Here is a 14,210-nt window from a genome sequence, read left to right on the forward strand (position 1 = left end):
CCTGGCTACGTCTTGGCCCAGCCCTGCCCCTTACGGTCATATAGGAATAGAACCAGTAAATGGATGATTGTTGGTGCAGGGAAGAGCTGCATGAGGCCCTGGGCTGGGGCAGGTGAAGGCTGCTCAAGGCCCAGGGCTGTGGTAAGTGAGAGTTTGCCCAAAGGGAGGTGAGCAAAGAGGCTGAAGGGACGGAAAATCATCCTGCCATGAGACTGACCCTCCCTAGCAGGGCCCCTCCCCACTCCACTCACCTTGGGTCTTGTGCAGCTGCTCCTGGGAAGCCAGGGCAGTCTCCAGGCGACGCTGCTGCTCTGAGATGGCCTGCTTCAGGTCACTCTCCAACACTCGGGTCTGGGAGCTCAGCGCCTCGGCGTCCGCCATCCCTTGTCTTAAAGTCTCGATCTCTCTGCCGGCTTTGTTCAGCTGATCTCCGAACGCCTGGATCTGGGAAGTGTAGCTGTTGACATCTTCCAGTTTTGCCTTTAGCAGCTGGAGCTGAGCATCTGTCTGGGTGGTATGATTTTCCAGGTCTTCTTTCAACAAGAGGATCTCGCTGCCAGCACCTCCTATACGGCCTCTCAGGACCTGGAGCTCAGCAGTGACACTGTCCAGGCTGCCTTGGAGTAAGGTCTGGGTCTGCGAACTCCAGGTGCTGGCAGTCTGGAGTGCATCCTGAACGCTTTGCATGTCAGAACTGGTGTTTTCCAGGTGGCCACTGAGCACCTGGAGCTGAGAACTGATGTTATCCACTCGGCACATCAACATCTGGATCTCCCTGCCCCAGGGGCTGGAATTCTCCACGTGGCTTTTAAACATCTGGATCACCGCTTGAACCTCTTCGATATTGTCAGTGTGGGAATAATCTGGAGGGAAGAAGTGGGAAAGGCAGCCAAAGAGATCACCACTGGGGAAGCCCTGTCTGGGCTAGCAAGAGTGTGCTGGGCAACCATGCAGACACTGCCCTGAGTGTCCCATCACTGCCACTAGATCTGGGAATGGGCCAGTTTAAAACTTTAGAAAAAGATGACTGATCTATAGTTACAGTGGCAAATCCACAGATGCTGGGAGGTTAGGGGAACAGGGAGGATGTGGGCACTACAAAGCCACAGGTAAGCTTTTGGGAGTGCAGGGTGATGAATGTTTATTAATCTGATATAGTGACAGTCACCACATTCACGTATGAGCAACCCATATGCTTTAAATGTGTGCACTATACTATGTGCCACTCTACCTCAAGACAGTTCATTTTTGTGGTGGATAGTCTTTCTTAAGTGGGCTTTGCAATGGCTCAGTGGCTAAATCGCCTCCTTGAATATGCCGAAATCTGCGTTATTCCATTTCCCATCCAGCAACTTATTTATGGCCTGAGAAAGTAGTAGAGAATGGCCCAAAGCCTTGAGACCCTGCACCCACATGGGAGACCCAGAGGAGGCTCCTGGCACCTGGCTTCAGATGGGTAAAGCCCCAACTTTATTGCAGTCACTTGGGGAGTGAACCAGCAGATGGAAGATCTTTCTGTCTCTCTCTGTAGATCTGCCTTTCCAATAAATATAGCATAAATCTTTTTTTTTTTTTTTTTAGTTTTTCTCCAGGTGATGCTGCCAATAGTCACAGATTTGCATATAATAGTTACGTGTTCACTACCTACAATTTACAATAGTATTTTCCCCTGAAACATGTAGGTACAAAAGCTAAGTAAATAATGGGATCTATCATATGTCATAGCTTAAAGAACTAGACTTTACCAAACACTCAAAAAATGAATCTGGATGAAACTGACCATTAAATACTCTCATTAGTCACAAAAACAAACATCCACTCAAATTTCACCTCAAACTGCCAATGCAGTTACTGTTTCTGAAAAGATTATTTCTTACGACTGGGAAAGTAGCATCCACCAGGGAGAGGCCCAATCTAGGGTCTGAACAGTCAAATGCCCCCACTTCCTCCTAGCTCCTCCATCCCATGCCTCCCACCCCTGCCATGGTTACTCACTATTGAGCTCCACAGGTGACTGCCCAGTTGCATTGACTCCCAGAAGCATGGCTTGAAGCCTTCGGGCCTCGGGCGCAGGTCCTTGGGACTGCAGAGCTGAGAGATCCCATTTCCTGGGTCAGTGCAATACCAACCCCAAGTCTGGGAGAGCAGGCTGCCCTGGGTCCCATTAGGGTTTCAGAAGGAAGGAGTAAGTACTGGGACCCTCTCTGTGTATTCATTATGAACCCCAGTTCTTGGGAGACTCCCCTGAGGACAGCAGCCTATCTGTATGGTTTGGGCCTGGGACCAGGAATGGATGGGCCCTTCTGGGAAGAGAGAGACTCAGAGAAAGTGCATCTGGGGCCTCTTGGCCTCTGTACAAGAGGGAGATACTGAGAGGGGCTCAGGTCAGCTGGGGACTTACCCATCACAAAGACAGCCACCAGATAGGAGACTGTGATCATGGCCAAGAGCGCAATGGTGGCCTGGACAAACCTCAGCCTCCTTAGGGCAGCAGGAGCTTCAGGTGTGGAGTCCGCCCCTGCAGGAGAGAAGCCAGGGCCCTGCATTCGAGAAGGTGCTGGGTGGGCCAGCCAGCGTCAGCCCCACTGACTCAGTCTCCAGGCCCAAGCTAGGGGTATGAGGACAGCTGCCACACTTGTCACACATGAGTTACAGAGAGGGAAGAGAGGGCACTTGAGCTGATTGCAGAGTGACAGCTCTGCATACACGGTGGCACAGCCCAATTGGGGGCACTCAGCACCTGCAGGAGTTTCACAGGTGCATAGGGCATGGAACATGGCTCAGAGGGAAGGGCAGCAAATGTGTGGCTTGAATGAAAGGAGAAAAGATGAGAGGGAGGGCAGAGTGGGAGGACTGAGCCTGCAGATCCACAGTCAGTCTTGCTCATGAATCCTGTGAGCAAAAGTCACAGTCTTTGGAGTGGCCCTGCTGCTCCCCTGTCCATGCTAACACAGGTTAGTCCCAGAGCCTCCTCTTCTAGGCCCAGAATGCTCTCCCTGGCTTGCCTGTGTGTGCTGGGGACTATGAGTAGAAAGGAAGGGTACACTAAGAAACCCACTCAAGGTGCAGAGAGAGAGACCAACTCTAAGCCCCTGGAACCTCATCAGGTTACAGAGCTGAGATTCAAAACCAGGTCTATCTGGGACCAGCATCATGGGACAGTGGGTTAAGCTACTGTTTATAATACTGGTATTCCCTTATCACAGTTCATTCACATCCCAGCTCCTCTGCATCCAGCTCTCTGATAATAAGCCTGGGAAAGCAGTAGCAAATGGCCCAAGTACTTGGGCCCCTGAACCCATGTAGGAGACCTGAATGGAGCCCCAGGATCCTGGCTTTAGTCTGATAAAGCACTGGCCTTGACAGCTGTTGGAAGCGTAAACCAACAAATGGAAGATCTCTTTCTCTCCCTCTTCTGTAACCCTGCCTTCCCATTAAGTGAAATAAAAGAAAGCCAAATCAAGCTCATTGGAATTCAGAGTCCACCCCCTTTTCCTTGTCAGGTGGCCATCTCTGAGGGGCAGGGTCTGGGAGCTCTCACAGGACTGTGTTTGGGTGTCTGTCCTTTGCCCCGCTCACCCCCTGCCCTTACCTCCTAGGCAGGGAGGGGGCAAGTTCTGGCCATCCAAGCTCAGAAATGCCAGTAAGCTGGTGAAGGCGGGGGTGGGAAGCCGGTTAGGTAGTCCCTGGCTGGGGTGGGGTCGGGTCCAGCCTCCTCACCTTGGGGCTGAAGGAAGACACACTGTTCCTCTGTGCAGAAATGGACGGTGTCACTGCTCATTGCTGTGGCCTTCATTCTCTGACACTGCTCCCAGCCTCTGGCTCCGAGGGGTTGACCTGTGAGACAGGCAGGAATGAGCACAGAGATGAGAGACCGGCCTTTTATATGCAGCAGACAGGGGTCCCCAGCACCCTTCCAGCTCTGCCTGCCCCTTGCTAATTATGCATAAACTCACCCTAGTTTGGCTCCTCCCCTCAGGGCTCCCTCCAAGGCACCAATCTGCACACAGTCCCACTCTCTTCCTCTTCTGAACAGCTCCTTGTCTGTGTCCATCATCATCTCAACCTCAGCCATGCTCAGCAGAGCCCCTCGCCAGTCCCAGTCACTCACCTGTTCTCTGCGTGCTGGGACTGCAATGTGGACCTCCGGTTTGCAAAGAAAACATCCGTGTACCTGTAGTTGACCCTGAATCCCAGCCTCAGTCTCTCTGAAGTAAAAGAAGCAACAGCTGGGGCCCACGCTATGGTCCAACAGGTTAAGCCACCACCTGCAATATCAGTATCCCATGTGAGCACCCATCCCGGCCAGTTCACTTCCCATCCAGATCCCTGCTAATGGCTTAGGAAGGCAGTAGAAGATGATTCAACTGCTCAGGACCCCTGCATCCAGGTGGGAGACCAGGATAAAGTTCCTGGCTTCTGCCTTCAGCCTGGGCCAGTCCTGGCAATTGTGGGCATTTGAGGAATGGACTAGCAGGCAGAAGACATTCTCATTCTCTCTCTCTCTCACTCTCTCTCTCTCTCTCTCTTCTGTTATTCCGCCTTTCAAATAAATAAATAAATAATATACATATGTAAAAGTACTTCAAAAGCATATATAAAGTGGAATTAGAAGATGAATTTATTTTTATGCAAGAATTTTTAAGTCCCTGCTGAACCTTCCTACAGCCTCTTCATCTGACTGCATCTTATCGAGCGAGCCTGAAGGGTAAGTCTAATGTCTAGTGCCAATGAATGTGGAAACTGCAGGGGTGTCACAAGGCTCCCCAAGTTTGCAGTCTGCCAGGTTGAAGTGTTCACCTGAGGTGGAGTGATCCTGGAGGACACAGCTGTCAACCAGGGCCATCTGCTTTGGGGGAGTTGCCATCTATGCAAAATGGCATTGTTGGGTGTCCAGTTGGGTCAGAAGTGGTGTCCTAATGCACCAGGCAGTGCCCAACCTGACCAAGATAGCACCTTTAGCTGAGAGGACTCATGCCCACCCCTTCAGCTGATGAGGCTCTCAGGACTAACTCAGAGGAAATATGGACAAACCTGGTGCTTTCTCATGAGAATCAAGAGCCACAACTTCCAGGAAGAAGTCCTGCTGCTCTAGGGCCTGCATTGGCAGAACAAGAAGGACGGTGTTTGTGGGAAGTGCCCTGGAACAAGCCTGACATCCCCTAATGTTCAGCTGGCTGAACTCAGCCTGAGTGCCCAAAGCCAGGTCTAGGGACATAGGCAGTTCTTGTTCCTTGACTCCCTTCTCCCCATTACTTCAGATGGCCACAGTCTCACTGAAATGGATCAGGCTGAACACAATGAATAAAAAGTTGAATATACATTAGCCATCAGTACCCATCAGAGCAACCCTGACAGCTGTCAGTCACAACCTTGCCAATGTCTTATTCTATCTGCATTGTGTTGGGGTTTTCTCCCTAATTTCACCCTCGGTTCTTCTGACCCATTCTCATTTTCTTATTTTAAATCATCTTTCTCCCTTTTAAAGGTTGATGTTCTTAATTTACTTGAAAGGTATAATGAAGAAAAGGCATGTACATGTGCATGCACACAGAGCAGAAATGGGGGTGGGAGGAAGAGAGAGAGACAGAGAGAGAGAGAGAGAGAGAGAGAGAGAGAGAGAGAGAGAGAGAGAAGGAGGGATGGAGGAAGGGAGAAAGAAAGAGAGAATCTCCACCTGCTGGCTCACTCCCCAAATGGCCATGAAGATTGGGGCTGGGCCATACAGAAGCCAGGAACGAGTCTCTCCCACATGGGTGTGGGCCATACAGAAGCCAGGAACAAGGAATTTCACCAAGTCTCTCCCACATGGGTGTCAAGGCACTTGGGCCATCTTGTGCTGCTTTCCCAGGTGTGTTAGCAGACAGCTGGGTCAGAAGCGGCACAACCGGGTCATAAACTGGTGCTCTGATATGGGATGCTAACATTGCAGGAGGTGCCTTTACTCACTGTACCACAATGCCAGCTCTACGAACATCTTTTTCACAAGAGTCACCCTTCCCTGAGCTCCTGGGTACTAACTGCAATGGTTGTTGACCAGCTCCAATGGTGGAGGGACCTCCCTCTAAGATGGGCCAGGAGTGCAGCTGTGATGTGAAGTGATCTGCAGTTGATGTAGAGAGGGGAGCAAGTATGTGCCTGCACCTGGTTCGGGACGCTGTGTGGGTGTGCATGCGTGTGTGTGTGTGTGTATGTGTGTGTGTATTAAGCTGGTCAGGGAAGACACAAAGCTACCATCTGCTGGCCTTTCACCTCCTGACTATTGGAAACTGTCCTGAGTCTGAAGGTGCTATTTCTGGCCCAGCCACCAGCTCTGCCTGAACCCCACAGCGTCTGCCAAGCCCTCCTCCAGTTTGGATGGGAGCTGCAGGAGCTGCCCCTCTTCACCCATCCCCAATGCCTGTCAGATACCAAGAACACACAGAGCGGAAGAGCCTGTTTCAGTTTTGATTCCCCATATACAGGAAGGGCTGCGCAGATCCCTCTGGGGGAGTCAGTTCCTCCCAGAGAGTGGTAGAGTTTGCAAAGAAGAACCTTGGTATCCCTTGCTCAGCTGGCAGGGAGGAGACAGGGTCAGCCAAGGAGCAGAGTCTCTCTGGCTATCAGCAGCAGACCTCCCCCAGTTCCCTTCCTGGCCCCTCCACTCCCAGCCCCAGCTGCTACATCTCCCCTAAAGCACATCTGCCAGCAGAGAAGAACATCCCAGAGCTTTCTCTGTTCCCTGGCACTTCCTCCAGTGATCACAGAACCACTGCACAGCTGGAACTGTCCCAGTGCAGGCTGCAGAGATCTGGGTTGCGGGCAACCCAAGTGGTAGTCACTCATGTGCCCAAGGTGCATTCAGTGGCTTCCTCTTGCCCTTTAAATAAAATTCAGTTTCCATGTGACTTTGGGGTCCTAGCATGAGCTGCCTCACCCCTGCTTCTGTCCACGTGCTGTGTTCTTTCTTTGCATTTTCTGTTCCCCCTTTCTTTCCTCATTTCCGTCCTGTGACCTTGCTAAGTGTCTAAAGCCTTCTCATCATTCAAGGCATGGTTTACCTGCTGCTCTCTCAGACGGGCCTCACTTTGGGCTCCCACAGAACAACAAAAAGCATTTTGCAGGGGGTGGTGGTGGAGTGTGGGCTGGAAAGTAGAGGCGGGCACTGCGGCATAACAGGTTAAGCCTCCACCTGCAGCACCAGCATACGGGCACTGGTTCAAGTCCCAGTTACTTCACTTCTAATCCACTTGCCTGCTAATGGCATGAGAAAGCAGTAGAGGATGGCCATGTCCTTGGGCCCCTGCACATGTGTGGTGGGAGACCTGAGAGAAGCTCCTATCCCTAGCTGTTGCCACCATCTGGGGAATGGCCTAGCAGATGGATGGTCTGAATATCTCTCTGTCTCCCTGTGTTATTCTTTCAAATAAACAATCTTGGAAAAAAAAGAAGCATTTCTTTTCAGAGAAAGAAATATACCAGCTATCATTAAATAATATAGGTGGTTTTCCCTTAAAATAAAGTCATTCATTTGAAAGTTTAATGATTCAAAAAAAAAGTGATTTTAAGAAATAGAGAAAATGCCTTTGGTTGGAGAGGAGAGGAGAGTTTGGGGGGCCTGCAGTGGGAGAGGCAGAAGTAAAAGAGAGAGAACTGAAAGTCTCAGCGAGGTCCCAACAAGGCTGCTCTGCCCTGCTGGTTGGAGTCCTGGCTGGGTGCAATCTGTGAGGTAGCCCACGGCATCCCAGAGTCCAGGGCCCTACCCTGATCAGGTGGTGACATTAGGAGCGTTGCTGCTTCTCCCAGACTGCTTTGTAAAGGACAGAGCAAGTGCTGGACAACCAGCAATTTAGACACACACACACCAGGGAACAGCTAACACTCCAAAGTACTGGGACGATAACATCAAACAAAGCAAAGCATATACAATGAGAGAGAAAGATCAGACAGGTAGCTAGAGCACAAAAGCAGACAAAAAAATTTAATGAGATTTTAGTGTACTGCCACAATAGTTTGTATTGGTCAGTGCAGGTGACTCAGTTCTGTTCCTTTTTCATATCTGAAAATGTATGTGTAACTTCTCAAGTGTATCTTATTGCCACTTGGAATGAGAGCAGGTCAAGCTCTGTTAGCACGCACACCAGGACATATAACAAAACAATGCAACAGCCTTCTCACCTGTCCCTGGCTCCCAGTTGCGCAATGGACCATGGGAAGATTCCCAGGATCCCAGCCCTTCTCACCTGTCTCTGGCTTCCAGCTCCGTAATGGACCATTGGAAGAGCCCCAGGCTCCCAGCAGAAACACTGTGGAGTGCATAAACTGTGGAGCCGCCACAAAAGCACCTTGCCCACCCCTCAGGGAGACAAGTCTAAGGCACTGTGGATGGGGAGGCATGTCCAGCATGGCCTACTGACAGCAGACATAGGGTGCAGTGGCCAACTGGGGAGCTGGCCCTGCCTATGGGAGGTGTAAGACCAAGTCACAGGACAACACAGCAGCACTATTACCACTTTGTGAAGGCCTGCTGGGCTCACTGGCTGCAGGATAGGATACAGGCTCCAGCTAAAAACATCCTCACACTGACTTAGGTGACTTCCATTTCTTTTTTTTTTAAGATTTATTTATTTTTATAGGCAAGTTAAACATACAAAGAGGAGGAAAGACAGAGAGGAAGATCTTCCATCCAATGATTCATTCCCCAATGGCCACAACCGCTGGAGAGTGAACCATAGATGAAAGCTCTCCATCTCTTTCTCTGTAAATCTACCTTTCAAATAAAAATAACTAAATCTTCAAAATTGAATAATAATAAATAATTTTTAAATAGATAAATCTTTAAAATTTAAAAAAAGGAAGATAATGAACTCATGTTGGTAAAGGGAATGGACAAGGGTGTCCCGGCTATCTGTTTTGCCTTTTGTTCTGCAAGAATTTTTCTTCTCAGTTCTCTACTTTCCTAAAACCTAGATTGCCACACCCTGTGAGGGATGTGTGAGGCTGCCAAAAGGAGGACTGCTGGGGTGGTGAGCGGGAGCACTCCTATCCAAAATGGGGCTAGAGTCAGAGCCACAGACAGGGAGGTGAGGAGGCAGTGAGTGCGAGTGGACACCTGTCCTCCGTGCTCTGCTGCTGTCCTCCCTGGACAAGGTAAACAGGGTCTCCCAGCTCTGGGGGTCTTGGTGCTGGAGATGAAGGGGAGTCAACTCAGGGCCCTGGTCACCCCTTACCATCAGCCTCAAGGGTGGAGGATCTGGACTGGCCCCTAGGGAGGAGAAATCCAAACGAGACTTCTGTGCTGCCCAAGGGGAGCATTGACCCAGCTCCTCCAAGAGATGGAGCAGAGGAAATACCCAGGAGGGGAAATTCAGAGGGAACTGGGACAGGGTGTGCCCAAAGCCAAGAAGAGAGGGAGAAAAGGTTGCGAAAGCAGTAGTCCTCCATTGGTGTTGGTCCAGGGGTTGCTCAGCCAGGTCGATGACGGCAAGTGCTTAAGGCAAAGGAACCCACCTTAGGAACCTTGTGTCTGCCACGTATCCTCTTAATGTCCTGTTGGAGTGTCTGTAGCACACCATGTTCTGCTCGGCTGGAGAGCACAGCCTCAGCACAGAGGTGACGGATGGACAGTAGACTCAGCAGTGGGCCTTCAGCCCAGAACACTCACTGTAGTGCCAGGTCCCACACGTGTCCATGCCTGGTGGCCATGGGGAGGATCGGGCTAAGAGCAGAAGTTAGACAGGAAGTGGAAAGTAGGGCTCTTGCAGACACTGTACCACACATTCTGTGTCTCCAAAGACACCTGGAGTTGCTCACAAGCTGCCCCCACCATACTCCCCAAGGCCTTCTGGAGCTTCCTCATTGGCACAGTCCTGCTTCCTCCCCTGTTTCCTGCCCCTACTTCCCCACCTCTCTCTCTCTCCTCACCCATTCTGCCAAGACCCCTCCCTCTCTTCTTTCTCGTCCTAGCAGACCACACTATTCCTGCTTTGTGCTGCACACAGTTCAGTGAGAAAGGAAAAACAAGGCTGTCTCTCCAAAATGACCCATGGGTCATCTCACCCAGCATTGTGATCCAGTGGGTTAAACCACCTCTTTTTTTTTTTTTAAGATTTATTTATTTTTATTGCAAAGTCAGATATACAGAGAGGAGGAGAGACAGAGAGGAAGATCTTCTGTCCGATGATTCACTCCCTAAGTGAGCCGCAACTGCTGGTGCTGTGCCAATCTGAAGCCGGGAACCAGGAACCTCTTCCGGGTCTCCAACATGGGTGCAGGGTCCCAAAGCATTAGGCCGTCCTCGTCTGCTTTCCCAGGCCACAAGCAGGGAGCTGGATGGGAAGTGGAGCTGCCGGGATTAGAACCGGCGACCATATGGGATCCTGGAGCATTCAAGGCAAGGACTTTAGCTGCTAGGCCACGGTGCCAGGCCCTAAACCACCTCTTAATAACACCAGCATCCCATATCGAAGCACCAATTCAAACCCCACGGCTCTGCTTCCCAACCAGCTCCCTGCTAATGCATCTGGGAAGACAGCAGAGGATGGCCCAAAGTACAGGGCCCTGCCACCCAAATAAAAGACCCAGATGGAGTACCTAGATCCTGGCCGTGGCCTGGCCCAGATCTGGCCATTGTGGCCGTTTGGGGAGTGAGGCAGCACCTGGAATATCTCTCTTTGTACTCCGCCTTTGAAAGGCAGATTTACAGGGAGAAGAAGAGACAGCATGAGAGAACTTCCATCTGTTACTTAATTTCCCAAGTGGCAGCAACAGGCACAGCTAATCTGATCCAAATCCAGGAGTCCAAGGACTTGAGCCATTTTCCGTTGCAGTATAATTCAGAAGGTCATTCAGCCTGGACTCTGGTCCCAGGTCATCCCATACCCTGTGGCCTCAGTGGCCTTGGACAGACCACCCAGCCCCTTGTGTCTCAAGTCTCGTATGTATAAGTGGTGCTGTGATACTGTGTACCTTACAGAACTGTTCAGAGGGTCCATGTATCCACAAGGCTTAGGGAAAGCGGCTGACCTTGCAAAATGTATGTTGCATGTTACACAGGAGCCCATGTACCATGTGGGGTGGAACCAGATTGTGGCACAGTACCTCGTCCACCCCAACCCCCTGCCTTCCAGTCAAGTTCTGAGAAACACACCTTGTAGAAAGCTTCTGTCAGCCCTGCATTGGTAGGACACAGGCAACTGCAAGCTGGATCTTACCCCCTCCCTTGCTATATCAGGTTTACATCAGGTCATCCCTCTCTCGTGCTGCTTTCAAGCATCTGGTCGGTCATCAAGGATTTCATAGGGACCACTTCTCAGCCAAAAGGAAGTGAGGGAATCCAGTTCCTGAAATTGTCGCAGCTGCACTGCCACGCTGACACCCATGCTTTATCCAGCAGTGACCTCTGGACACCATTACCTCGGACAGTACATGGAAGCAGCCTGTGGTTCCCAGGGTGAATCAGTTGCCACTTGGGTCTCTGCAGAACTCTGGCCTTTCAGTACCATAGCTAGCAATCCTCATACTCCCAATCCCCTTCACTCCCTGGGCCAGGACCCAGGAGGCCACAGTAAAGAGACAACACTGTCACATTGTTTGAACAGTAACAGGTGCGGGCTTCACAGAAGGCAGACAACTTCCACCTTGTTCCCAGCCAGCAGACACAGAGGATCAGGCCGAATGCTCAAGGACTCAGCCAGGGTGTAGGTGGACTCCTCTCACCAACTGGTGACTATTATGGATATGAAGCCCTGAGACTCTGGACCCTGGACAATTTTTGGGACTGCCTGTGATAGGGAGACCTCTACAAGCCCAAGCCAGCTTAGAGAAGCAGAAATAGCTTCTGCTCTAGTTCAGAAGGTTTCCAGTTGAAAATCAAGGTGTCAGTGCAAGGTAGGGGACCTCCCCTGTTGCTGCCAGTTCTGCTGAGTCCCAACCTGTGGCTGCCTGACTGCAGCCGCCCCTCCATCTTCTGGAGCCTTCGCTGTCTCTGTGGCCTCCTCTCCCCTAAGAACGCTCAAGAGTTTCTACTTTAGCTTCACTTGCACGGCACCAGCAGAGGCCCTATTTCCAAACAAGGTCACATTCTGAGAGTCTGGACTGAGGCAACTTTGAAGGGGATGCTGTCCAACACCCGGAGGCACTCCACTGCTCCACAGCCTAACTCGCCCGATGCTGCTGGTCCAGCAGATGCTGGACATCTCTCCAACCACATGGTTAGGCCACCACTTTCAAGATCATGGCCCCTGGTCCAGGTCTCCGGGCCACAGCCTTGCCTTCTACCCACTCCTTTCCAAAGCAGACCAGCCCCTGTTGCATTGCTCACAACCTTCAACACACATGTATATACACATGTGTACATGTGCACACACATATGCGCGTGCACACACACACACACACACACACACACACACTTTGACTCCTCACCCAGTACATCACAGCACCCTCCCCAGGGCATTTGGAAATGGCCCTATTCTTCTCCCTGGCCTGACATCTAACTGCTTCTCACCTACTTCCTGCCATTCTTCCTCATAATCTGAACCTAGTTGGACCAAAGCCCTCACCTTGCATTGCTCATGAATTTTAGAGAGGCTATTCCTTTGCTTCAAATGCCTCCCTGCAACTGCTCACCCAATCAGTTCTCACTACCACCCTTCTTCCCCATGCCACTCTTCCAAGTCTCAAGCCAAACACAGACCCTATGATCAGATATCTGTAACCCCCAAATCAGCTTAGGTGCCCCTTGGGGCTCTCCCAGCAACCTGGACCACCCAAGCCAAGCCTGGTACTCCTATAGTAGCTGCATCTTCCTGGGGAACAGGCACTGGGTCATGTGCACCACACAGCCCTGACACTTGGCTCAGTACCTGGCATCGAAGAGCAACAATGAGTGCTGTGGATCAGGGGTTGGCCCAAGCAACCAAACTGGACCAGTGTGAATGCACACAGCCTTCACAGCAGCCATATGAGGTAGTTAGATAGCATCAGTATCACTGTTTATAAACTGAAATGCAGAGAAATAAGGCAACTTGTTCAAAGCTGCAAAGAGAAGAAGGGGAAAATCTGGCATCCCAACACAGGCAGCCTAGCTCCTGGGCCAGTCTGACCCAGAATGCTCCACTCAACTAATTGTGGAAATAATGAATTGGTGGTTTCGTTAGCTAATGTAAGCTAGAGGCACTAACAGCCTGACACATTAGCTAATCTTTCCCAAGTCGGTCCAGGGAGGTCAGAACTTGGACTCAAGCTCTCAGACTTATAGACCTGGCGTTGCCATGAACCCCTAGAAAGGGTTATGGGGCCAGGAGATTTGTTGGGCTCCTGTAGGCACAGAAGTCCCAGAAGGGAGCATGAAGAAAGGGGCACCCCTCCCTCTGTTCTGTTCAGAAGCTCAGCACAAGAGAAAGATGCCCAGGTGGAGGTGGTGTACAGGGAAGCACCCAACCCCACCCATGACTTTCTCTAAAACTCAAATGCAAATTCAAACCTCAGTCTGATCAGACCTCTGTACCTCACAACCAGACAAAAGAAAGTACAGAGCAATGCGGGACATGGCCCAAAGTGTGGGGACTTCCAGGGACATTTGCTCTGGTTTTCACTCTCAGAGTAAAGTAAGCAAGTCCAGATTCAAAAAGCCTTGGAGACAGAGTCAGCGCAGTGGCTAAACTGACTGATCCTCAGGCTGCAAACACTGGCATCCCATGTCAGTGCCACTTTATGTCGTGGCTGTTCCACTTTCAATCTAGCGCCCTGCTAGTGCCCTGTGAAAGCCGAGGATGGCCCAGATTCTTGAGACCTTACACCCATGTAGGAGACCCAGAGGAAGCTTCTGGTTCATTGCTTTAGATCAGATCAGCTCCAGATATTGTGGCCCCTTTGAAGGCCTTCTCTCTATAAATTTGCCTTTCCAATAAAAATAAACAATCTTTCAAAATTTTTAAAAATACATTTAAAAAATAAATAAAAGCCTTGAAGGTATATCCAATACTTATCATGTATGGAATTTGACTTGATGCTGACTAAAGCAAGCTGCCTATAACAAGACACATACATGACAAAATATAAGCTATGAATTGGGGCTAGCTGTTTGATGGTTTTAAGAATGAATACTAAACTGGGCCCGGCATGATGGCCTAGCGGCTAAAGTCATCTCCTTGCACGCACCAGGATCCCATATGGGCACTGGCTCTAATCTCGGCAGCTCCACTTCCCATCCGGCTCCCTGCTTGTGGCCT

At 50.7% G+C, this 14,210-nt stretch overlaps 1 protein-coding gene across 1 annotated transcript in view; it reads right to left on the bottom strand.

The window, feature by feature from the left end:
• Positions 1–14,210, bottom strand: part of LOC101517970 (C-type lectin domain family 4 member F) — a 39,126-nt gene that overhangs the window by 6,258 nt on the left and 18,658 nt on the right. Inside the window, exons 3-5 of the mRNA XM_058667355.1 lie at positions 2,402–2,518; positions 1,996–2,091; positions 252–863 (exon numbers count right to left, since the gene is read on the bottom strand). Coding sequence (XP_058523338.1) covers positions 252–863; positions 1,996–2,091; positions 2,402–2,518 — 825 coding nt within the window. The remainder of the gene's footprint in view (positions 1–251; positions 864–1,995; positions 2,092–2,401; positions 2,519–14,210) is intronic.

Source organism: Ochotona princeps, chromosome 8 (assembly GCF_030435755.1).
Source record: "Ochotona princeps isolate mOchPri1 chromosome 8, mOchPri1.hap1, whole genome shotgun sequence".
Lineage (NCBI taxonomy): Eukaryota > Metazoa > Chordata > Mammalia > Lagomorpha > Ochotonidae > Ochotona > Ochotona princeps.